The sequence below is a fragment of the Lissotriton vulgaris genome, chromosome 8, assembly GCF_964263255.1.
Source record: "Lissotriton vulgaris chromosome 8, aLisVul1.2, whole genome shotgun sequence".
Lineage (NCBI taxonomy): Eukaryota > Metazoa > Chordata > Amphibia > Caudata > Salamandridae > Lissotriton > Lissotriton vulgaris.
This window is the reverse complement of record NC_141696.1, coordinates 671,740,604-671,767,706: the sequence shown is the minus strand read 5'-3', so window position 1 is coordinate 671,767,706 and position 27,103 is coordinate 671,740,604. Positions and strand designations below refer to the sequence as shown.

Here is a 27,103-nt window from a genome sequence, read left to right as displayed (position 1 = left end):
ATCCAGAGAGTGGCCATCTTACAAGGGACACAGCTTTAACAAGCAAGATTATTTGTAAAGCAATGCTAGATGATGTGCTGCAATTTGTTGGATAAGTATGTTATCCAAGCCTAGAATTTTTGAATTCATGAAACTAAGGAAAAAAGGTATCTATAATAAAACAAAATCACAGCAACATTTTAATTGCTTTAGTGTTATGTCCACTTCTCTTGGAGTGGGACGAAGTGTCCCTTAGATGATTCAAATTTCAAAACAAGTCTTCACGCCCATGCATCCCAGTGTGACTTGAGGACAAACCAACTGATAAGGTACTGGGAAATAATCAAAGTCAACAATATAAGAGAAGAAGCTAATTTCAACTTTCACAAGCGATTCTATTGAATGGACATTGATTAGGTACTACCAAGAGTCAGTTTCTGTATCACGTATTGACTAATGCAAACAAAAAAATAGTGAGATAAAAGCTCTAAGCATTTCCCCTCACAGTCAACACAATTACTTCTTTGTAAGAGCAAAGTCAGCCATTGTTACTCAAAACATTTATTGTGACACTTTTTTTTAGTACTGCACTATACATACTAAATGTAAGTATGTTTCCTAAAGCTCCAAAGATTTTGCACATGACATGTGCATCATACTACTTTTTATAAATTTTTGAATCTACAAGAACTTGGTGTTATGATGATACGTACTGCAGGTTCCTTTACTTAAGTATATTTCAGCAGTAATAACTCCAGTTCTTTCTTCTTTGTCTTTTTACTTTGACCAAATCATCAACAGACAATGTCACTTCTTTCACAGCATATTTCTGATCATAGCATTTTTCATATTGTTCCGGGGCTTAGTCTTAGCACATTCCATCACTTCCCTGAGCATTGGAATGTGATGACAAGCGCACACACACAATCCAACAATTAGCATCAAAAATCTCAAAGATCACTAAAGCAAAGCATTTGAAACACATTATAATACGTTATTAACCTAAATAATTTTAGGAAAATTAAATAATACCTGAGGATGGCATATCTGCAAGCCCTTCAGTTTTGCTTCTTCCATCCACACCGAATTGGGTGGCAAAACACGACTCCGAAAACTTACAGTTCTGTACGAATGAAGTAGTTTAATTAGTATGACTACTAAAATCCTTCATTTGAACTGAATGAAATTATAAATAAGTTATCACTAAAAGCTATTACAAAAAGTTCAAAGTTGCTATAGAATGTCAGTGAATTATCCTACTACCAATCAACAACACCCTGAGAAGTTAGTTTCATATCATGACGTATTAAAATTACAACAAAAATGATTAGCTTACCATTGAACTGTAGTTCACACTCACAAATCAGCAAAAATATATTTTAATAAAGGGCATACAAATGATTCATCAAACAATGTAGCTTATGTTGAAAAACAAAATTTTTAACAACCGTCATCTTTGGTGAGCCCTTTCTTTTTGACCTATAAAGAAAACCTATATATATTCGCTCCAGTATTTTTTGCTGAATCAGCCTGAATTTAAAATTTACATCAACATTTAGTTGTGTAGTACAATGGCCTTCCCATGATTCAGATTATACTTTTGAACAGCTTGCTGTACCATCTTTCTGTACCGTTTAATAATAAATAATTCAAACTGCCTCAGCAATGTTTCTTAGTAGAGTGGTTGTAAATCTACTGATAAATATGAAGAATTATAGAAGGGGAGCAGCAGCACTGGAACAGAACAAGGCGAGGGAATAGTTGATAAGGCCTTTACTTTGAAGAGGAAGCTTTTCATTTTGATTGTAAATAGAATGAAGACTCTTGACAAAAGGGTGTTTTACATGAGGAGACAAAATAAGAAGAAACATTTTGTGACTAGAAGTTAACTTTTGTACAGTCTTTAGTGGAGAATGGATATATACTTCAACTATAGAGCTTTCCTTTAATGAAGAAAGCTATCTCCAGGATAACATATAGTTCACGCTATTGATGAAAGAGGATGATGTTATGAAATGAAAAATGGCACTCCTATAGCGAAAGAGGTGATGGTATCTAGAAATGTAGAACAAGTTATTGCAGAAGAGGTACAGGGAAGGCATAGTCAGTGCACGTATACAAATGGAACTGTGGCAGTGCGTGTAGTATTCAACAGCAATCCATTGATATGCTAAGAATATTTCTACATATCTTTCCTAGGTGAAGTTTAAACCATAACAAAGGTACTTTACTAAGATTGGATCCTTCCAAGGTTAGAAAGCATACCAATTTGAGGAACACCCACTATCTTGTTTATCAAAGAAAGTGTGCCAAAACACCTTTCATCATTTCAGGATGTAACCTGTACAGCTTTAGTTAGGAGGCTTTACTATGGGAAAACTCCTGCTTTATGTTTAGGAGAAATTAATAGAGCACTTTTGCATGGTATTGTGGCAGAGGTAGAAAAAGTTTGTGATGATGCGCAGTTTCATTTCTTTTGTCCACAACAGGACTCTACGGAAAATGAAGAGTTGATAACAGCAGGAGTTGCAGAACAGGACACAGGTATTATAGCTGAAATCTTTGAAAAAAATGTTACAAAATTTGTGGGGGGAAAAAAAAAATATATATATATATATATATATATATATATATATATATATATATTTGGTGTCGTTTGACCAATCTTCACAAAATGTTCCCCAAAAAGTGTCAAAGTAGGTTCTATCATGGAAAGTTTGGGGGTGATGCGTGCAGTGGGGACAAAGAACTGGGGAGCGAAAAAAAGGTGCATTTATAATGTTCATTCCCATAGGAACACGTTGTCAAACGTATATATATATATATGTATATATATATATATATATATATATATATATATACATACATTTATATATATATATATATATACATTACCTACTGGCGGTCGCCAGTAGGTATATATAGTTAGGATTTTTTCCCTATGGGATTTCTGAAAATTCTATGTCTAATAACTTTGGCGTTTGTGGACGGAATCGGCTGAAATTTTCAGGAAAATGGCACATTTTGTTTCTGAGCAGCTCCTGAAAATTTGGGGGGGTTTCGTCAAGGGGGGGCTGAGAAAAAAGGGGGGTCCCAAAACGCGTTTTTAACATTGAGTTTTCCATAGGGCGGTTGGACTCACTTTTAGCTCGAACGGCTGAATGGATTTGCACGAAACTTGGCAAAATTGTAGGGACTGTTAGCCCGATGTGCCTTTGCTAGGTCTCAATATATGTGCTTCAGTGGATTTTGAGAAATTAACGTTTAAATCAAGATATATATCTGTAACAGCGCTCCGGGCAGCGATCCGGTTCGCGTACTTTTCGCTTATCGGAACTTTGCGAAGCGAAGCTGATTGGCTCTCCGGTGTCTGTCAACATTCTAAACAGTCCGGTGCGGCCGCCATCTTGTCTCTCGGTAGGATCGAGAGACAAGAGGAGGCCAAAACAAAGGAGGAAATGAAGGAAAGGGGGCAAGGTAGACCCCTTCTTACCCCCTAGGATTGATGAGGGGATATTATAGAGCCACGCTGGGCCCAAAAAAAAAAAAAAAAAATTACGTTTTTTTCGCCGTAGAGACGCGTCTTGGTACGCGAACCGGGCAGCTAACCGGCAGTGTAACGGGAGTCTGAGGAGAAGCTGATTGGCTGTTATCATTGTAAACAGTCTGGAGCGGCCGCCATCTTGTCTCTCTGTGGGATCGAGAGACAAGTGGTGAAAAAAAAAAAGGTGTAAATGATTAAAAGGGGTAAGGCAGACCCCTCCTGAACCCCTAGGATTGATGAGGGGGCTATTAAAGTTCCCTGGGGGGTGAAAAAAAAAATGCGATTTTTCGCGGTAAAGGTGCTTCCTGGTACGTTAACCGGGCAGCTAACCGGCAGCGTAACGGGAGTCCGACATATTGTGTTTTTTGAACATTTGTGATATGTGGATTTTGTCTAATTAAGGTTAAAAAAATATATATATATCTTTAAGCGTGTTTTGGCGCGCTTACGTTTTGGGTTTGGTTTGCGCTGCAGAGACGATACGTCACGGTTATGCGATGCATCATGAGGCGTCTCACGGGCTACGTGATACGTCACTTAATAAAGAATATATTTTACAGCTATAGATATTAGCTTTTAAAAAACCAATGAAATTCACAGAAAAAACCATAGGTTATAGACCATATATAGTTAGGAATTTGCATTTACAAAACCTTGAAAATTCACTGAAAAAACCATAGGTTATAGACCATATATAGTTAGGGATTAGCATTTAAAAAACCTTATTTTATTTGCACAAAACCATTGAAATTCCATATATAGTTAGTTGCACTAACTATATATCGCGGACCCGCAATCCACTGCTAATGATGTCACATATTACATCATTCATGACATGGTCAGTGACATCACTGATGACATCACTGATGACATCTCAAATGACATCACTGATGACATCACTGATGACATCTCAAATGACATCACTGATCACATCACTGATGAAAACACCCAGTGACTGTATGTTTCTGTAAAGTTAAAATATGTCTTACATATTGAAGAATGAGTGGATGTATAAGTGTCTGGATGAATGATTTAGTAGGTGCATGACTGACTGTATGAGAGAATGATTAAATGTGTCTCACTGAGTGCATGGGTTAGTGATTAAAGTGTCTTAATTTGGCAATCATTATTTATGTTCTTCTGTAAACTGCTGCATGTTTAAATCAGTAGCTATATCAGTAACTATATGGGTTATTGAATGGTTGCCCAAGTATTTGTATGGGAGACTGAATATGTGTGTGGGTGGCTGGGAGGTGTATAACTCTGTGCATAGATGTGTGAGCAGTTGATTCCCTAGGTGTATGGCTTCAAAAGTGCATGTAGAAACAGCTGTATGGACAGTTGACTGTGTGCATGAGTATATTGGTGAGTGAATGGATATCTCAGTTCTACATGTCAAAGTAAGTACATATGTAAAACACACTCCATGTGAGAGTTGACATATATAAATAACTGAACATAAGAGCCAGTGAATGTGAGAGTGGCTGTATGAATCATTGTGAACTTGTATCAAGGATTGTATAAGAGAGTAAATATGTGTTAGTATATGTTTGAATAAGTAAGGTGTGTATAACTGTATAGTTGAGGAAATGGAGATGTGATTGATTCTTTGCATGACTGACTAGGTGTGTGAGTAACTCCATGGATGTGTGACAGTCTGTGAGTGCCTGTTTACACTGAGTATATCTAAGGTTATAGGCTGATAGGCCTGAATATCGGATTCTTATCGATCACTTTATGTTGCAGGAGTGGAAAACACAACAGCCCTTGACCATTTATCTTTACAGCATTCCTACGTATTATACCTTTTAACCGTCATGTAATCGGGCTGCTTTATTTCACTTGCCTTTTACTGATTCGAAAACAGTGGCTATTATTCAAAACTTTACCAATCTGGGTACTACTACCATGTTTTGTTTTAAAAACCTTTATTGTGAAAATGTCAGTATACAAATACGGGCCTATAATCACGTGGGCCCGCCACGGAGCAAACTGGAATCGTATATGATGAGGGGACATTTACACTGTAGAAGAACGTAACGGGCGGGCCAATAGGTTGCAAGAACTAAGGTGTCTAACAGTTGCGGAATCGGTGGACGTAAATTTTATAATTAAAGTACGACAGGGCCAGTTACAATAAAATTATCTAGATATACATTTGCGGGCAAGTACCATGGGTGACGTTAATTCGAACTTTCAATAGTACAGTAATCAATAACACATCAGAACTTAATATCAATAGGGATGTCCAAATGTTCAATCAGTACTCGTCCCCGCCCGCCATGTGCTTCAAAACTGCATACGTATCTCGTGATATCAAGGCTGGGCAACCAGTACACAACAAGGAGTTGCGAGTCCCATTTATACCGGCGCCATTTTGGGCGAGGCCGGGAAGGTCCAGGATATAGTCAAAATGTCTCCACCAACCAGCGGTCGGACCAGAACCCCTTTCGGCAGTCAAAAAAGGTTCCGTTAAATGACAACAGAAGAGATAGGCAACAAGAACCATCAGTCAAAAGAGGGGAGGGAAAGTTCTTCCCTACCGGGTCACGTTGGGGCTCCACCGGAACTGATCGAATTGGTAGTCTACAGTGTTTCTGGATGTTTCAGACTGAAGCTGGCGTCAGCATGAGAGCACCACCATCTCGTGGCTCCGTCGTGGCCATTCCGCAAGCAATCATGGCAGCCGCTCCCCACCGGAAGCCTGCGGGAGTCGGGGGCCCCGGTGACTTTTGTAGAATCTTCAAGGCTGAGGGGACGCTTCCGGGAATGGGGCCCATGCCCTAGCAGGCAAGCGTCCGAGTTCCAAGGTGTCCCAGGGCCATTTTAGTGGACCAGGCCCAAATCCGAAGAGCCGGCCGCCATTTTGAGAGTCCTGTGGCAGCCGCCTATCGCTGCACCGCAAGAGTGGGCGCAATTCAGCTGGATGGTGGGCGAGACGCTGTAGCCGCAAGAGCGGGCGCAACTCAGCTGGATGGCGGGTGAGGCACTGTGCCGCAAGAGCGGGCGCAACTCAGCTGGATGGCGGGTGAGGCACTGTGCCGCAAGAGCGGGCGCAACTCAGCTGGATGGCGAGTGAAACGCCAAGGGGCGCCCCACTGCAGCTGAGGAGCCTCCACCTGGGGAGGCGGGGGAGGCCCGTTTGCGCCGCCTCCCCCACCGGGGCGCCCCACGCCGTCTTTCGGCGCAGCATTGTAGGATGGCCAGACCAGTGCGGCAACTTGCTGGACACCACCTCGGTGCCGTCCGGATCTCGGCGCGTTGTGCTGCCTTCGGCCTATTCGCACAACGGTCCGCTACTGACGCCGCCTCACAGGCCAACGGATTTTGTAGGCTTTTTATAGCCCAAAGCCGACTAAAAGACAGCCCAAAGCAGCCCATTGTTGCTACTCCGGGAAGGGAGGGGCAGGGACAGTGTCAAGCGGACGGTGAATGCTTTGAGATGGATGTTGCAGCAGGCTGCCATGTAAATAGTTGTTTAAAATGTTTTTTTTTTAACGTGTTTACTTTGTTGGAGCGTTGTATATATTTATAAGTTATTAAAGTGTTATAATACTACTACTTTGTTGGAGTGCTATATATTTGTAATGTGGCAACGAGCAAAAAGATGTTACTGTATAACCAGAAAAAGACATCGTCCAATTGTGCGTGATCTAGTCCAATCTGGTGACGCCGATAGTGGGTATCAGCAGACTTTCATTTGTATAGGGTTTGTCGGTTATTGGGCGGGGTGGGTGGTAGGGCAGGCATGCTTAGGCAGCGAGGGCGACGGAGCCGAACTACCTCGTGGCCATCCCGACCGCAAGCTTGGCTCCTCCCCCTGGTTTCATACTTTTTCCGGAGGGCTATTTCCTGGTGTTTCTTGTTTTAGCAGGGTCAGAAAGGATCCTATCAGTGGCCTACTGATTTTGTTCGATTCCTTTCGTTTTGCCATAATTTGCTAGGAAGGTACCGCGGCTAATCCATATTTTATATATATGTCCTCATTATTAGGGGTGCCCTCCGGTGGGGCCGGACGAGCTACCTCTAATAAATGGTCCGGGTAGAACCAATTACCAATCAGTGGGGAGAAGATAGGCATGACAGATTACAAAAGGGGGGACAAGGGTCCGCACTACCTATCTTTTCACTGCTTGCAAAGACTAGACGGAATATCTCTATTCCACGTTATTTGTAAGCAGAGAATACCTCCAAAGAACTAATATCAAACAACCAGTGTTCGGACAATCAAACAATCAAATGGTGAGAAAGAGATAGGCACGATGGGTTATAACGGGGGACAAAGGTCCGCGTTATCTACCCTTCACTACCTGCAAAGGAAGAGAGAATCTTCGTATTCCTCTCCGTTTGTAGACAGAGAATCTCCAAAGAGGATCAATGTATCAAGTAGCGACCAAGGCTAAACGAACCAATCAATCGAATAATACTAGTATTTTTAAACAATTCCGATACAAACAATCAATCAAATAGTCAATCAGGTGGATAAAACCATCCTGCCAATCAGACGTATAAAACGTCCTACTTAACCTTACCCGGACCACGAGGACAGTTCTTCGCCTTCCCCTTCCAGCGCCCAATCGTCCTCTTACTCCAATTTTACCACAGCACTCCTGTGGGGTCCCAGTCAGGACAGCAGGTCACTCAAGAGAGGTCCGTTCAGAATCGGTGAAGTTCACTCAATCTGCAGCCAGACGAGGGTCCTCTCCAGGGAGGTATACTCCAATCGTTTAGACGGTAACCCCGTCGTCAGGACCTCTCTTACTGAACCCACATGTCGCTGATGGGCCCCGCGTTGGGACGCCAATTGAGGAAAAGCAGCCAGTTACTGTCGAATGCCCAGGCTGTTGGCGCAAGGACGCCTCTAATTTCCCATAGCAAATAGTTACCAAATAAAGAGACAGGCGCTGGAACGCAAAAACAGGGTTTATTTCTCATGAGGAGAGCCTGTCATTTCGGACACGCACACAGAATGTCTTCGGGAGGTGCTCTGACCACATCTCCGAGGCCTGGCCTCTTATACAAAGGTTTATTGCTTTATTACACGTGACACATTCTTGTGAAGACTTTGATGTACAGAAAGGCATCCCTGGAATCTTCCGCTTCAGGCTCGGTCCCACACACCCTTACAGTGAGAATCCCCTCCCCAATCACAATATAGGATCGTTATCAGATAGTAGGAACAGCAGGACATTCCGCCGATTCCCGGAATGCGTGTGGTGTGACGGATCTCATGGGGTGGGGGCCTTGATCTATTATAACTCCTTTGAAGAGGGGTGATTCTTTACAGTTGGGGCCATAAACTACATCCGCAGGGCTAGGTGATAGCCTGGGACCGGCCTGGACAATAAGACACAGAGAAAGAGGAGTGTCAGAGGGTGCGGTAGTGAATAGGGTGAAAGGGAGGTGTCAAGCGGGCACGGGGTGTGATTCTCAGGGAAGAGCAGCGCAGATGCGGGGAGGTTTATGGCCCATGCATGAGAGAGAGAGCGGGGGTGACCAGTGCGTGGGGGAGATGCTTGCGAGGGTGGGGAGCCGTGCTGAGGATCGGCGGCGTACAGAGAGTGGGTCTGGTCAAGGCATCTAAAATGGCTGCCGTGCACGACAAAAGAGTGGCATTGGAAAAAAGGCAAAATGGCGCAGACAATTTATCAATACGGATTAATTTTCCACAGAGAGAGCGGGGTGGTCAGAGAGGGGGGGTGTTCGTAGCGCCAGGGAGACGCGCTGGGGACCGGCGAGGGGCAGAGGGGCCATAGCACTTTCAAAATGGCTGCTGCTTGCTAGAGCGTACGTGCCTGAGTGGGGACAAGGTGGCGCCGATTATGTTGACATCGCAAACCAGATTTTAACACATAGACATGGAAGTGAAAACTGCACCATTGCTCCCCCCCCCCCGACTGACACCCTCCTTTGCCTCAGCTTGGATCATCATTTGCTAAAGTGTTCGAAGACCCCACCGTGAGTATAGGCACAACCGGGGCCTTACTGCACACCCTGAGAAAAACTACGCAGCAAGACAATCTCTACCTTCTCCCTTTTCCATGTTCCAACGCTTTGAAATGAACAATATATTTACTCGCAGTGACAAAATGGCGGTCAACACTTCCTGATTTCCTTTGAATCGAACGTTAACAGACGTCACGCAGCAAAAAAAAAATTCCGCTCACGCGCAGCCGCTGGAAGACATGTATCAACATATATGAGCCTCCTCAGCCACCCTCAGAAAACCTAGGGGGTCAGGATACGTCTCCCGTGCCCCCTTATACCCATTTCCCACATTGTTTTTCCTCCATCTTGTGATTTAATTAAAACGAAACACAAAATGGCGAACTCCCGTTACGCTACCGGTGAGCGATCCGGTTCGCGTACAGGGAAGCGCTTCTACCGCGAAAAATCATTTTTTTTTTATTTGCCTCACGGGACCCTTTAATAACCCCAGCATCATTCCTAGGGGGTCAAGAGGGGTCTACCTTGCCCCCTTTCATTAAATTCCCCCTTCGTTTTTCTCCTCCTCTTGTCTCTCGATCCTACCGAGAGACAAGATGGCGGCCGGTCCGGACTGTTTAGAATGTTGACAGACACCGGAGAGCCAATCAGCTTCGCTTCGCGAAGTTCCGTTACGCGTCAGGTCACAGATATATCTGTTTTTTAAAACGTTAATTTCTCAAAATCCTCTGGAGCACATATATTGAGACATAGCAAAGGCACGTCGGGCAAACCATATCTACAATTTTGCCAAGTTTCGTGTAAATCCATTCAGCCGTTTGAGCTAAAAGTGAGTCCAACCGCCCTATGGAAAACTCAATGTTAAAAACGCGTTTTGGGACCCCCCTTTTTTCTCAGCCCCCCCATGACGAAACGCCCCCAAATTTTCAGGGGCTGCTCAGAAACAATATGTGCCATTTTCCTGAAAATTTCAGCCAATTCCGTCCACAAACGCCAAAGTTATTCGACATAGGATTTTTTTCCTATGGGATTTTTTAAAATTCTAACGATATATACCTACTGGCGACCGCAAGTAGGTAATTAATATATATATATATATATATATATATATATATAACGCTCCAAATCCCTCCGACTCCCGGAAAGAATAAGACAGCACTCGAGGATGAAGGTTTCAACGCGCTAGATTTTATTTAGCGGAGGGGTGCACACAGACGCGTTTCGGCGGTCTGCCTTCGTCAGTGTGTGATGCACTGTGTTTACTCCCGACATTGTTTTAAACAGATGATGATCACTCCCACATTCAATAAGGCATGGACATAAACAAGGGGACTTACACCTTGCATGGAATAGGTGCGGCCATCTTGTAATGTGTGTTATATATATGTAACACTGAATGACATTATACATAAGATAGACTAAAGTGGTTAAGCCCACAGATGGGCAGACGCATTATTCCATGCGTGGCGTATCAAAATTAAACGTCATAAGTTAGACAAAAACATACAGCCGTGGATCGGCTAATGTCCCCATATGAAATACATGATCCAAACCACCTATAACAAAAGGGAATAAGTGACTTCCAAATCAACAACCATGTGATAGGGGTAACTTATAAAAGGAATGTGGGATATATATGGAGTGAGATGCATCGCGTACAGCAGCAGAAAGTCATGTGTAGTTATTCACAACATATAATTCACATTTCATATGGAAATTATAAAGTAAGTCCATAGTGGAACCCATGTAGTGAAAGTCAATATTATATACAGTGGAAACTGGATGTGCAGGAGGCTCTTGTAATATGCCCATATGTTGCTCCCAATCAAATTGCAAATTCATTCGATCTAGAGCACAAAGCATGTACAATGTCTCTTGAATTCATAATAAAGAGTTATAAAACAAGTCAAATGCTATGGGTCATGTAACAATACAAAGAGTCTCTCACACAGTTAATATATACATGACAAAATTCAGGCAAAAGTTCCAGAGCTATTATGTACATTGGTATACAGTTATTCCATATACGATGATATATAAGAAGTTCTAATTACAGTTCATTAGGATGGACTATCATCTTGGAATAATGTCTACCAGGTGTTATTCTCTACTCTGATGAGTTTATTTCCCCAAATGGAAAGCCATCTCCTCCCCACTGTTCAGATCTTTGGGATGTTTCGTGCAGAGATCAATAATATATCGGGACTCAAGTCTCCTTAATCTGCGTAGGCGGTCACCACCACGTATGTTCGGGGGTACAATATCAAGGCCGAAATACTGAAGCTTGTTCCGGTCTCGATTGTGGGCCTCCGCAAAGTGACGAGCCACCGGATAGGCCTGATCTACTTTGTCGATGGCTCGCATGTGCTCGAGTATTCTGAGCTTGATCTCCTTAATCGTGCTCCCAATATAGCGTAAGCCACAGGGGCACTGTAGGCAATAGACGGCATACTGTGTGCTGCAGGTAATGAATTTATTTATGTACATTTTCCTGACAGTTTCTGTTATAACATAGGAAAGGACACGTTTACTGCCTGAGCACGCTTTGCAGCGGCCGCAGGGGTAAAAGCCTCTTTGCTCCCTTAAGGTATTGCTTCTCTGGGGCACTTTCTCTAGATGACTGGTCACTAGCATGTCGCCTAATGATCTAGCTTTGCTGAAGGTTAGGAGTGGCTGGGTTGGAAGATCTTCTTTGAGCACGCTATCAGTTAAGAGAATATGCCAGTTCTTCCGTAGCATTGCTCTAAAGCTTTCCGCTCCTGCTGAATAGGGGGTTATAACTCTGAACTTACCCTTGTTCTCACCTGGCAAGCCTCTACGATTGACCTGTTCAGAGTTATTGGTCAAAAGGGACTGTCTCTCTATTTTCCTGACTCTATTGAGAGTGTTGTTTAGTATTTTCTCGCCATACCCCCTGGCTCTAAATCGGGATATGCATTCCGAAGCAGCCGCTTCGAAATCAGATGGTTTGGAACAATTCCTGCGAAGTCTCAGCAGTTCCCCATAGGGGATACTGTTGATTAATTGTGGTGGATGGCTACTGCTGGCATGCAGTGCGGAGTTGCCAGCAGTTTGTTTCCTGAAGAGGTTTGTGTGGAGGTGTCCGTCTTCTACATATATTTTGAGGTCCAGATAGTCCGCTGCCACCGGACTTACTGTTCCCGAAAAATGTAGATTGATTTTGTTGTTATTTAGTACATTGATGTACTCATGAGCTGTTTCAAGGTTGCCTTTCCACACAACGAAAAGGTCATCGATATACCGATGCCAACAGATGACTTTTCCCTCTTTGCCTCCTACCATGCAGCTCCTGGGTACCTGCTCCTCCCACCAGCCCACGAACAAGTTCGCGTAGCTGGGGGCTAAGCAGGTACCCATCGCCGTACCAGACTTCTGGATATATAGTTGTTCCTCAAACAGGAAAATGTTATGTTTTAGACAAAATTCTACGAATTCTAGAATCATTAGATTGTGTCTAGAAAATCGTAGCTGGCGTTGTTCTAATGCCCATTTCACAACCTCTAGTCCATGATTGTGTTCAATAATTGTATAGAGACTGGTGATGTCTAATACCATCAGAAGATATTCCTGTTCCCACACCAAGTTCTGCAATTTCGTCAAAAAATCCTTTGTGTCTCGCACATAGGAATCCAGGGTAGACACTAAAGGAAATAGGGTGTGGTCCACAAAACGAGACATATTCTTTGTGAGACTCCCAATAGAAGAAATGATTGGGCGGCCAGGTGGGCAGTCACGATTTTTGTGAAGTTTTGGGAGGTGGTAAAAAGTAGGAGTCATAGGGCAATTAGTACGTAAGAACAGGTGTTCATCTCTACTCAGCATGTGTTGATCATACCACTTGAAAATGAGTTTATCATAGTCTGTAATACTTTGCTGGTAGGTCTCATTAGTACATTTGATGTAGAAGTTCTTATCTGAGAGTTGCCTTAATGCTTCCTGTGTGTAATATTCACGAGTCATTAAAACCACGTTCCCGCCCTTATCAGAGGGCTTCACAATAATTCTCGTGTCTGTCGTTAGTGTTTTTAGGGCTAGTCTCTGTGAATCCGTAATATTCTAGTGGGAGTTATGATGGTTGGTTTTACGGTACTTTAATAGATCCTCGTTCATGGCTTCCGAGAACACATCTACAGCATCCCAAGGGGATTGGGGAACAAAAGTGGACACTGGTTTGAATCCACTGGTTTCACTTTCTTGTTCGATACCCTGCATTTCCGCTCTTTGGGCAGTATCAAGGTGTGCAAGGTTCTGTGTATGTTCCAATTCCAAGTCACTTAGTATTTCTACTGAGCGTAGATCTTTACCACTCAGTGCATCTGTTGCTGTAATTCTTCGCCCTTGGTTTTCTTTCTTTTGTAGATGTGGTCGCAATTTCAAATGTTTGTATAATTTCAGTTTGCGAGTGAAGCGGAACAGGTCTATTTTGGTTTGGGTGTATTCCAACTCACTATTTGGACAGAAGGTTAGTCCGAGGCTTAGGACTTGCTCTTCATCAGTCGTAAGCTTTCTGGTAGTGAGATTGACTACCGTTAAGTTTGTTGCCTCATTGTCGATACCAGGGTTTCGTGAGGTGTCAATAGTGCTGTTCGTTCCACTCGGCTTGTTGGCTGAAGCTATTGTTTCTTGTTGGTGCGCTTCCGATTCGTCCAGCGAGATACTCGCGCGCCGCCTCTGCCTCTGCCTCTTGTTCCCCCCGCCTGCCCGTCTGGTTCTCCGTCTTTTTCTGCTCCTTGGGTATTTGTATCCGGGGGCTTGTTCTTCCCGCCTCGGAGCTATGTGCTTTGGATTACCTCGTACTCCTCCTGAAAAGGAGTCTTGGTGCTTTTCTCTGCCGATTACGGCCCTCTGTTGGTAGTGCGTGTGTCTGGGTCTGATTGATTTTCTTCTGATTCGTTCTCAGTTATATCAGACTCGGAAGTCACTTCCCCAGTTCCGCTTGTTGTCCCAGCACCTTCCTTTCTGCTCTTCTGGAGGGCCTTGCGTGGAGCGTCGAACTTTTTCGCATAGGTGAGGACGCGTCCAGTTTGGTAATCATTCGCGTCTCTCTCGTATTTTTCTTGTTTCCGGAGTCTTATTTTGGCTTCATATTTTACTAGCCTGGTCTTCATTTGTTCCTTCATCTGTGTGATATTAGTTACTTGGCTAGGGTCAGTTTCATTTTCCAGTTCATTGTCGATTGCTTGGATGTCTGCCAATGCTCGCTCCCTGTCGCTCCATGCATATTTTACAAGTATTTTGAGTGTGCCCTCACAGTATTGAGCAGTATGTTCGAACCAGTCTGTGAGCAGTTGTGGGTCCGGATTCTCATAGGAGGGAACGGTATGGACCCTCAACCCCTGTGGTACCCTTTCTTCTTCGATGTAATTAGTGAGGCTTGTTGCCTCCCACCATTTGCGGATCTCCCTTTCATGGAGACGTTCTAATTTGGTCATTGTTATTAAGAGTGGGTCGCTGGGCGTTTCCACTGTAAGTGATTCAGTTGTTACAGGCGGTCTTGTCAGCCTTTTAAACATGCCTTTCGCCGCTGTTTGCCGTTCCGCATCAGAAAACATGTCGGTTTAGCACGTGTCATATACAGTGTTAGGCTTGTACTGTAGACTCGTGCATACAGATGGTGCTGCCTCCCCCGCAGTTCAAAGCGCGTTTACAATTTCAATCCTCTATCGCCTGGCCACAAATTTCCAATATTCCCTGGCGTGCAGAGATGGGAGTACACGATTTCACAGCAACAGATAATGCTCACCGGAGACGTCTTCCTCGGGAGACACAGGACTCGCGTACTCCTCCGTATTCCGTACTCAGGTTCGAACTCCCAGATTGGATCGGGCGGTGCGCAGCCGCGCACTTCAAACACGCTCCTTTCTCCACGAAAAAGCGGCTGCTCACTCGTCGGCGGGTGCTGTCGGCGGTTCGTGGACACCGCCACATATAACGCTCCAAATCCCTCCGACTCCCGGAAAGAATAAGACAGCACTCGAGGATGAAGGTTTCAACGCGCTAGATTTTATTTAGCGGAGGGGTGCACACAGACGCGTTTCGGCGGTCTGCCTTCGTCAGTGTGTGATGCACTGTGTTTACTTCCGACATTGTTTTAAACAGATGATGATCACTCCCACATTCAATAAGGCATGGACATAAACAAGGGGACTTACACCTTGCATGGAATAGGTGCGGCCATCTTGTAATGTGTGTTATATATATAACACTGAATGACATTATACATAAGATAGACTAAAGTGGTTAAGCCCACAGATGGGCAGACGCATTATTCCATGCGTGGCGTATCAAAATTAAACGTCATAAGTTAGACATATATATTTTATATATTTATATATATATATATATACATATATTTATATGTATTGCGTCCCCCTGATGCCATGGGAAGAGTTGCTCAATGTATTGTTACCCAAAACAATAAAAATAGGTTAAAAAATAAATACTGCTGGGATGGGGAGAATACCAAGGAGGAATCACCAGATAAACGTATGTTCATCTGCAGATGGTTAATGGACTCTAATGTAAGAGATACTGTACTATGATGCATTTTTCATAGTCAGTTAACTGGTCAAAACTCGGTAAAGAAATTGTAAAACCAAAAAAACAACTGACCCCTACACCTCTGCATACCCTTACAAGTAACTTGCAGACAGCCAATGCATCCATCAATCAATTAAAACAGACAAGTAGTTTAATGTTGAGACAGTTACCTAACATTAGAATTTTACTAGCATGCTAGGAGAACTTCAGAAGGCTCGTGAAAAGTAAGCTACTGAAATTAATCTGACTGAAGAATAAAGGATGGAGGAAACAGTGGGGGGGGGGGGATTACCTCCTGCGTCATGCTGGATTGCAACTTTTGCCAATGATTTTCTCTCCTGAAGGCAATGTGTCACACTGCACAAAAATGTGAAATAAATAACACACAGCACGACTCAAGTATTTACCACTTACTTTTTGTCTAAAGTATCAAGAAACATGTCATGTACAATATTCTTTTCGTCTGCAGCTGGTGCCATTTTAAGCAATGAGGCAGTGTTGAAGGCAACTCTTCTCTTTCTGTTCACTAAAAAACGATAGGTTTGCATTAACTTAGCAGATTGACAATAATATTATAATGCATATATTTATTTGTGGACAAAAGTTTTAGACAATCCAACAAATGTACTTGACATGTCATATTAATATAATACATGTAATATATGTCGTATAATGTTACTTAAACTTATTGAATTAGTAGCCATCCCTAAAGTACTAAAGATGCCTTTTTCATGAATCAGCTAGTTACAAAGACTTTTTCGTCTATGGGAACTAATTGTTGTAATAAAGTACTCAATAAATCTTTATACATGAGAGACAACACAAAGCGTCACCTCATCAACTCTTCAGTTTTCATTTAAAACAAAGGTGAGTATTTGAAAAACCTATTATTATGAATGTTTGGTTTATTTGAAGCAGACAACCTGCAAATTTAGGAAATTATTTATTTCTGCCACATGCACTTGTAAATTTTAATTCGAATTCCTGAGTATTGAAGTTAATTTGATTTCAAACTAATATCTGTCCTCCAGAGAAATGGCAGCATATTCTTTCAGGATGAAAATGAAAGGTAGAGGGGAGTTTGGAGATGTATTGTCTAGGGTCAGGGTGAAATCTTTGCATGAATCCTCAGGAGATGTTCTTCAGCATACGTTGTAATGAAAAAAGGAGGAGATTAGCCATCCTAAAGATCAGTGAGTTAGCACATAAAACAAAAAGTTACATACGTTCTCCTTGCTTGAACAGGTTTTCCTCTTCTGGGCCTTCCGGAACCAGTGGATTAACAAAGGCTGACCTACAGACAGAAATGTGTTTATTATTGCTCCGAAGAGCAACATTTTTCAAATATTTCAGTGTCTTTCAGTGATACATTTAACACATTTAAACCACCCTGCACATAATACTGACTTTCTTAGTGCTGTGCAAAATGGTGATAAAAACATTCAACCAATAGATCTTAAAACCAAGTAAGCTATCTTGTTTAATCAAAAGTGTTGCAATATTTTATATGTCCGATTGTAAATATATGCTCTTCTTCAAAATATGTTTGCTGGCTGTCTATTTAATATCGCTGACCTCAGGAACATTCTTTTGAGCAGCTATTGAAATATGTTCGTTAAATATTTCGTTATTTTTTAATAAAGCTTTCACTGCACATGCTAGTAAAAAAATAAAATCCCAAAATGCGCATATCCAGTCTATCAAACAGCTTCTACATCTGTACATCTTGGGGGTACATGCATAGGTGCGTACACCCACACATGCCTGTGTACTGACGGCATAGAAGCAAGCTCACATGAGGTGTTCGCTTTCTCAATGGTATATTTGATTTAGGACGTTATTAAAGTTGAATAGCCTAGATGTCATGACTTTCTACCCTCTCCGGCTGATTCTGGGGTAGTTCTGTTCACAATAAATATTGAAGGCTTTTGGATATGACCCTAAAGCAGTCATCATAATGGTGATAAAGAAAATGTTAACAGTATACAGAACCCAGGACATTTTTAAGGCTCGATCTTGGGAATGTCCTGCCATGCGATGATTTGTACAAATTAGTGACGTTTAGAGAGAATAGGGATGGGTCTAGCAAGCATCCCAGCTTTACTCACCTTAATGGACTGAAGTTCGCACTTAATTTGCTTTTATGGTTGATCCTTACTTGACCCTAGGTTTTTGAGTATAAAGTCATTGTGACTACAATGATAATTTCATCAATGTTCATTGTTTCCAATTTGAACTAAGTTTGTCTTTATTGATTAGATGAAACAAGCACAAGAAAAACAGGTATGCTGTATAAGGGAGCATCTTCCTTATGTAGGAGAAATTATGGATGATGCAGCGGAACATAAAAACTTGTTCTATAAGTGCTCACAGGTTGAATACCGCAGTATCATAAATTCAGACTAGAATTTCCGCAAACATTATTCAGGAAAACAGTTTGCAGTTTAGCCTGTAGGATCTCTCTTTTATTACATCTTTTTTAGTATGGGTTTTGACAGTATAGCTGTTAAACTGACATATTAATAACAGAAACATAGAGTGAACTTCGGTTCCGCCCCTTTCAAACATTTTGAACAGCTTTCTTTGAACAGTCTTTTCCAGAAACTGGCTTGAGACTGTCAATCATATCTTGGCTTAGCTTTGTGGAGTATTTATCACTGACCTAATGCTATTGGCTGTTTGAGTGCATTCTTTCACCTCAATTTGAGTGCTTACCCTGAACGGCATGAGGGACTACTTTACAACCATGGCTGATTCTCTCTTGTGTGTCTCGTTTTAATTTGCTAGCTCTATATGAGTTAGCTATTGGCTTTGCTAATGCATGTTTTATTAGTTATCACATATCAATGTAAACAAAATACTTAACCTTTTGCTTTTTTCAGATACATTTAAGAGTGGTAAACGTTAAGTACAGTACACTACCAAAGGTATCATCATTCTTAGCTTCCAGCTTCACTATGGAGACTTTAGCAGATTGAAGCACTTGTATTTAAACAATAGGTCAATGTGGGGAGAGGGAGAGAGAGAGAGAGAGATTATAATGTAACTTATAGTACTAAATGGAATTTTGCACACCAAGAATTCCCCATCAGTCGCTACGTGGGAGAAAATAAATTGTTTATCTTTCTTTTGAATCCTCAGTCTGGCAGGGACTCCTGGGTCCAATAGCTACTTCCACTATACCATTTTTCTGCTTTAACACACTGCTATTCCTTTAATTATATCCCCTCAAAGCCGCCCCTTGTTGAGTATTTTTGACGTTCTGAGCTTTGCAATATATAGAGAAAATATCACACAACACCCCGAGCATACAGCCAAGTGTGTGTATATATATAGCCCATCACGGAAACCTTGTTTGTGATACAATCGTTTTTCACATCTAACAATACTTCAATGGAAACTAACATGTTCCATTAGGGCCAGGCATTTTGGAAAATCCTCAGCGTTCTAATTTTGAGGTCTCGCTGACGCCAATGCGCATGCGTTCCTTCTGCGAGAGTATAGTAGGGCTTCCAAAAATGCTCCCAAAGTCTGCAGATCGGACACTGTGCATGTGCGCCGGGCGCACGCACACCATATGTCCGCCTGCAGCGTTGGGAGCAATTTTTCTACGTCTTATCTTTTTGTGTGTTCTCTCTTGCAGGCTTTCCCATACGAACCGCTTGCTCTTCCTCCTGTCATGCCTGTGCTCATGTCTAATTTACACTCTTTTTTCTGCACACTTGTGTCCTCTTGTTTGTTCTCTCTAGCCCCACCCTCATCACACACTCCTAACGAGTCTTCCTTCTCCCGCATGTGACCCTACTTGCACCCTCTCTGATCCATCTTCATTCTTTTCTGCTTTTCCCTTTTTCAGCCACACACTCCACTCGTTTGTGTCTCCTTTCTGGCCTCTTTCCTACTTAACTTTTCATCCTTTCTCCTTTAATCCCATTTCCACCTTCTCACAACCCCTTGAAGCACTGTTATCTTAACATTTGTGTTTCTCTCTGTCTTATGATGTCTGCCCTGCCACCATTTACTTCGGACCCAAACACACACCCTCACCCCCTCTCACCCTCACACACCCTCACCCACTCACACCCTCACCCTCTTACCCCCTCCCTCACACCCCCTCACCCTCAACCCCACACACCCTCACTCACCCTCACCCCCTTACCCCCTTCACCCTCACAACCCTCTCACCCCCTCACCCTCACACCCCCTCACCCTCACATCCCCTCACCCTCACATCCCCTCACCCTCCCTCACACCTCCTCACCCTCTCACCCTCACACCCCCTCACCCTCACTCCCTCACCCTCACCCACCCTCTCATCCTCACACACCCTCTCACCCCCTCACACCCCCTCACCCTCCCTCACCCTCACACCCCCTCACACACCCTCACCACCCTCTCACTCTCACCCTCATACACCCTCACCCTCATACACCCTCACCCTCATACACCCTCACCCTCACACACCCTCACCCTCACACACCCTCACCAGCATAGCATAACAAAACATAGCATAGCATAGCATAACAAAAAAGCATTGGATACCAAAACGTAGCATAGCATAACAAAACAAAGCATAGGATAGCAAAACATAACATAGCATAACAAAACATAGCATAACAAAACAAAACATAGCAAAACACAACATAGCATAACAAAACATAGCATAACAAAAAATAGCATAACAAAACAAAGCATAGCATAACATAAATCATAGCAAAACAAAACATAGCATATTACAACAAAACATAGCATAGCATAACAAAATACAACAAAGCAAGCAGAACAAAACAGCATAACATAAAACAAAACATAGCAAAACACAACAAAACCGCATAGCATAACAAAACACAACAAAACAAAGCATACATAACAAAACATAGCATAGCAAAGCATAGCAAAACATAGCATAGCATAACAAAACACAACAAAGCATAGCATAACAAAACACAACATAGCATAGCATAACAAAACACAACATAGCATATCAAAACAAAGCTTAGCATAGCATAACAAAACATAGCATAACAAAACATAGCATAACAAAGCATAGCATAGCATAACAAAACATAACATAGCTTAACAGCATAGCATAATAAAACAGAACAAAACAGCATAACAAAACATAGCATATTATAACAAAGCATAACAATGCCTAGCATAGCAAAACACAACAAAACATAGCATAGCATAACAAAACAAAACAAAGCATAGGATAGCAAAACTAAACTTAGCATAGCATAAAACAAAGCATAGGATAGCAAAACAAAACATAGCATAGCATAACAAAACATAGCATAACATAACATAACAAAACATAGCATAACAAAACACAACACATAGAATAACAAAACATAGCAAAGCACAACATAGCATAGCTTAACAAAACACAACAAAACATAGCATAGCAAAACAAAATATATAATACCATAGCAAAACATAGCATAGTATACCAAACACAACTTAACATAGCATAACAAAACATAGCATAGCAAAACAAAGCACAGCATAATAAAATACAACAAAACATAGCATAACAAAACAGCATAGAATAACAATGCACAGCATAGCAAAACATAGCATAACAAAACACAGCATGGCATAACAAATCAAAGCATAGGATAGCAAAACATAGCATAGCATAACAAAACAAAACATAGGATAGCAAAACAAAATATATCATAGCATACAGCATCAGTCAGCACCACCACAGCATCACTCAGGGGCATCACAACATCACTATGCGCTACTATAGCATCACTGAACGCCACAGCATCACGCGTTCGCCATCAAAACATCAATCAGAGCCACCACAGCATCAATCTGTGCAACCATTCAACAACAACCGGTTCAAATATGTTCTCTCAATGTTTCAAGCTTTATTACAAATGTAACAAAAAGATGTTAATATTTCACTTCTGTTCTTGGATTTTTGTCACAATAAAATACACTGAACATAATCTTTACAAAAGGTATTTTTTTTTTAAAAAATTTTTTGAAAACCTTTATTGTGCATGAAAAAAGAGAACAAATACGGGCCTACAACCATCAGGCCGGCCACGATACTGTTAAGCACTGGTGCAAGCAATACGGTTCCCCAGCGGCATCAGGCAATATAGCAACAATTAATATCAGTTACACTGAGTGGAATCAAGTCGCCAGGGGGAAGGAGCATTGAAGGTTAAATTTTAAAATGTTTTTTTTATCTAAATAAATCAGTGAAGAATAGAATCAAGGAGAACTGAGTCCGCACATTAGCTTCAGAACATGAGCAGGCAGCATCCAAGAGATACAACAGCAGTGATGAACACCCCGTCAATATGGCAGTACAGTGTAAAACAACAGGAGCAACAGTCCGTAGTTACGTACCACCCACAGCGCCACCCACTCCCTACTAACCCCTGTCACAGACCCAGAACAGAAGACAGAACAAGAAAGCGCGGAAAGTTTAGAAAAATAAGGCCCATAGAACCAAATAAGAAAAATTAAATCTACCCCCCCACCCTACATCAATGCGGAGGCTACGGCCTACCCCCCCCCCCCCCCGACAATGTGCCTGTCGCCCATTAAACCCGAAATATAGATCAAGAATAGAGAGAAGAGAGAGGAACAAAAAGAGAGTAGAGGAGAGAGAGAGGAAAGAAAAAGGAAGAATTATAACATCTGTATATAGGGAGTAAGAAAAGAGCACTCTAATCTATAACTCCCAGAAAAGAAGCAAGTCGGGAGGAGGTCAGTTCCACATACTCTCGGTCCCCGCCAGCCCCATCAACCTCCGCCACCCCAAGTATCATCATCACAATAAGAATAGCAAACAATACTGCGACTGGGGTGAATCATTTCGAATAGGCATACAAATCAAGCAATAAGCAGTCCCAATCCAGTCCCCGCCCGCCGGCACATCAAGTCCCCCAAGGTAGCCGCCTAGCCCTGGCCCGATCGCGGATGTCCCCCTATTCCCACCCCCCATGAACATCCAATATCTACGGAGACAAAGGAACAAGATGGCTCCATTGAGAAAGGGGGAGGGACACGAACGCAAGATGGACGTCGCCAGCCTCCAGAAAGTACACTGTCCCCAGTTGAGAAACTCTCCGACACATCCAGTTGGTAAAAGTTCCACATTGGAAAGAATGGAAACCTCAAGGGCAAAGCAGGCAAATGGGCGTGAGGCCACGTACTTAGCGCCCGAAACAGTAGCGATACCAGGCAAGGCTGAATGTCAGTCACAGGACGGGAGGGAAACAAAGTATCGTCAACCGGTCCGACCGGTGGCCTCGATGTGCTACAAGTTGTAGTGGAAACAGTAACAACATTATTGCGGACCCTCGAAGACACTGTATCGCAGGCAGCCAACTGTACGGGGGGGTCCGGACTTTGTGGGGGATAGACCTTCCGCTCCCGCCTCAAGTCGAGCACAATGGTGTCAAGCTTCACGCCCAGTGTAGCATATCCACGTTCCATCGCCGATCTCAGGTCACCCAGAGCGGCCATAACATCCCTAATTGAACACGCAGGCTGCTGTTCCATTAATTCCAGGTCGGAGGAGGGTGAATGCGACCTGGCCCCCTGTGTATTCATGGGCTCGCGGTCACAAAGCGAGGACGGGCCGTCTTCCTCACGATACAGGGGGACAGGCGTCGCCATCTTGTCCACCATATAGCGCTGGAGCTGGGGGGTGGGAGATCCCGGAGGCACTGCCGATAATCGATGCTAGCTCACGGCGCCAGGGCCGTCTCACAGCCAGCCGAGTTTCGCGCGGGACCGTATCAGCGGTGTTAGTTAATCAGGGCGGTGGGGGGGGGGAAGCTCGCCGTTGCCAGGCAGGAGCAGCGATGGGGTCAAGGCAGCTCTCCGTCAGCGCCTTGAAGGAGTCTATCACCCAACGCGTCCGTTCCAAGTAATCACGCTGCAATTCCAATGCGCGATGAAAGCTTTGGCAGACTGTGCAGGACAATCTGCAACACGAGCCCAGGCAGCGCCCCTCACACCCCAGCTCCAAGCGAGCAGCCCGGTCGAAACAAAGCCTCAGAGGTCCGGCGGTGCGCAGCACACAAGCTGGGGTCCAGGGCAGTCAGGCAAAAGCAGGATATCTTCGGACACCGGGCAGATCCGGAGGAACGCTGGCTAAGTCAGCGCACTTCACCGCACATCCCGAAGGGGATTTGCATCAGGATATCAGGCAGGATGACGGCGCAGGATTCAAGGACCGGCGGAGCCGAGAGCTTACACGTCCGCTCCGGTCGCCATCTTGGCTCCTCCCCCCACAAAAGGTATTTACAAAAGTTTAAGCTATTGCCATTATAAATTACAATAACTTTTATTTAAGTATTAATAATTAAAAAAAAATTAAAAGCCATTGTTATTTGCAATATCAATACATGTAAGTCACGTAAATACAACACATATTGCATTACAAATGCTATAGGTCTCACATTTGCGAAAGTTATAACTATTGACATTGTAAATGACAAAGCTATTAATTTCGCTATTTTAAAAAACAAAACATAAATTTAAAAAAAATTATTTACAATACCAATAGCTCAAACTTTCCTAAAAAATTTGCCAAAAGGTGCAAAGCCATACATTGGAGACAAACAAAACACCCAGTTCTGTTTTTGAGCTATAGTGCAAAGACTTTCAAGAATGGTCAATGGTTAAGGCGATTTGAATGTCCTTGGTATGTACGGATGCTAAACTGAGGAACTAGAAAGCTAGAGAGTAATGTGTGATGTATTAGAGGCTGAAAATAAACGTGCACCATGACTAAACATATTATAATTTCTTGATGTTCAGCCACGTGATAACAATATACCATGATTTGATTCTTCCCCTAATATGTAGGCCTTCCTATTAATGTATGCACCCCTCCCCTAACAGGCCTTCATTTCTGAAGCTTCACTATTATTTTGGGAAGAAATAAACTTGTGTAAAATTGTAAGTTATCTGAAAGACTAGAATTCTGGATGCTTTTTAGTTTCTCAGGACAATTTTAAATTCTTAGTATTAATTCAGAACATGTAAACGTACCTCGTATTTTCTGGGTCCCTGGCCACCATAACAAACGTTGCATCTAATACAGGACTGTAGGCACCGTCAAGGAGCTAAAATACAAATAAGGCATAAAGTTATACTGTTCATTTTAATCTTTGTCTGCTGTGAATGCAGCACTGTTACCCTGCATCTCTGTCTATGGCTCCTATTCATAATTTCCTCATGAGCGACAGGTACTTTGTTCTCTATTTATAAGTTGATGGGGAAAATAGGACATTGACATTCTGTAAAATACCCCTTATAGTATGCTTTGTATGTGTAATAGCCATAAAATCAATAAAGGCTTCTTTTAAAAAAAGGCATAAAGTTATCTTTGTGGTAGCTCCAATGTTGCTTACAAATGGCTTCTCTTATTACGAACCTGAAGGTACTGTCACAAAGTATTGAGACCAGAAACAAATTCTGAAAGCTGCTTAATTCAGAGTACTACATATGTATCATTGCCTTAGAGCAGCCACTCCCTTCAACACATACCGACCCCCCACCCGTTCTCTCTCCTGGAATGTTGCCTATTCAAGTGTTATGTTATGTTATACTACATTTATAGCGCGCACGGCTACTCAAGAGTGTCCCGGTGCGAAATGCTAGTAAAAGGAGATGGAGGAAAAACACAACAAGAGTTAGTTGAAAAGGAGGGTGGTTTTAAGCTGTTTTTAAACACTCTAGTGTCTTGAATGTTACGCAGTTGCATCGGCAGGGCATTCCAGGCTACAGCAGCCTTAAAAGAAAGGGAGCCGCCTCCCATCCGGGTGAGGCGGAAACGGGGGATAACTGCCAGATAGTGAGCAGCGGAGCGTAACTGCCTACGTGGAACGTAGGAGCAACGTCTCGTAAGATAGATTGGGCCAGTGCCATGCAGCGCTCCATGTGCCAAAGTAAGAGCTTTGAACTGAACCCGGTGGGCCACAGGGAGCCAGTGGAGGTTGCTTCATGCTTGATCTAACTGGAATTCCAAGCAGTACCCTAGCTGCCGCATTCTGAATAGTTTGCAGTCTTCCAAGATGGTAACCGGGCAGGCCATTGTATAAGGCATTGGCATAGGCGATACGTGATAGAATAAGAGCACGCGTCACCATTTCCTTAGCTGGTCGGGTCAACAGGGGAAAAAACATCCTAGGAGATTTCAGCGTGCCAAAGAACAATCCCACCAGTTTATTAATCTGCATAGAAAATCTGAGGTCTTCGCTGAACCAAACCCCCAGGTTCTTAGCAGGGTTGCCGACAGAATTAGGGAGGGGGTAATCAGTAGGCCAGATAGTTTCCCTAAAATGCAGTGGAAAGGATCCGTACAGGAGATCCTCGGACTTGTCTTCGTTGCACTTCAACTGCGCCAGTGCAAGCCATTTAAAAACAGCAGTGAGACATTCTTTTGCTTTATTCGGGCCCAGATAATTTTTCTTCCATGTGAAGAGGAGCTGGGTATCATCAGCGTAGGCAATGATCTTTTCTCCCAGCTCCTCAGCTAAATAAATCAGGGGGGTGACGTAGATGTTAAAGAGCAGGCGGCTCAAAGTGGAACCCTGCAGCACTCCCGTAGTCACCTGTCTGGGAACCGAAAAGAACGGGGGCTACCACACCGGTTGAGTCCTATCCTCTAAAAAGAATTTAAGCCAATCCCAGGCCTGGCCAGAGATCCCAATACTTGATAGGCGAGCAAGCAGGAGATGATGGGGCACCATGTCAAAGGCGGCAGAGAGGTCCAACAAAATTAGAGCCGCTCTACCGCCTGCATCAAGGCATTCCCCCATTGCCTCAGATATGCCGTGAATCCAGATTGAGCTGGGTGGAGAGCGCCAGATGCCTCTACGAACACAGAAAGTTGTTTAAAAACTGCTTTCTCAAATTCCTTTGCCACAGCCGGCAGAAGGGAAATAGGTCTGTAGCTAGCAAGAGTGTTGGGATCGAGGGAAGGTTTTTTCAAGAGCGGTAACAGTTTAGCCTGTTTCCAATCTAGAGGGACAGTCGCAGTGTGAAGGGAAAAATTGATGATGGTATTCACCTCAGGGTTAACCACCTCCGCTG

At 43.1% G+C, this 27,103-nt stretch overlaps 1 protein-coding gene across 5 annotated transcripts in view; it reads right to left on the bottom strand.

Annotated features, from left to right (window-relative positions):
- The window catches only part of ACOT9 (acyl-CoA thioesterase 9), a 525,989-nt gene that overhangs the window by 325,842 nt on the left and 173,044 nt on the right, over nt 1-27,103 (bottom strand). For all 5 annotated transcript variants that reach the window (XR_015299309.1, XR_015299310.1, XM_086934544.1 and 2 more), the window contains 4 exons: nt 25,058-25,131; nt 17,257-17,324; nt 16,445-16,556; nt 1,012-1,102 (listed from right to left, as the gene is read on the bottom strand). Coding sequence is in view for 3 of the 5 variants with exons in the window: in XM_086934544.1 (XP_086790670.1) it covers nt 1,012-1,102; nt 16,445-16,556; nt 17,257-17,324; nt 25,058-25,131 (345 nt within the window). In the remaining 2 variants the exon portion in view is untranslated. The remainder of the gene's footprint in view (nt 1-1,011; nt 1,103-16,444; nt 16,557-17,256; nt 17,325-25,057; nt 25,132-27,103) is intronic.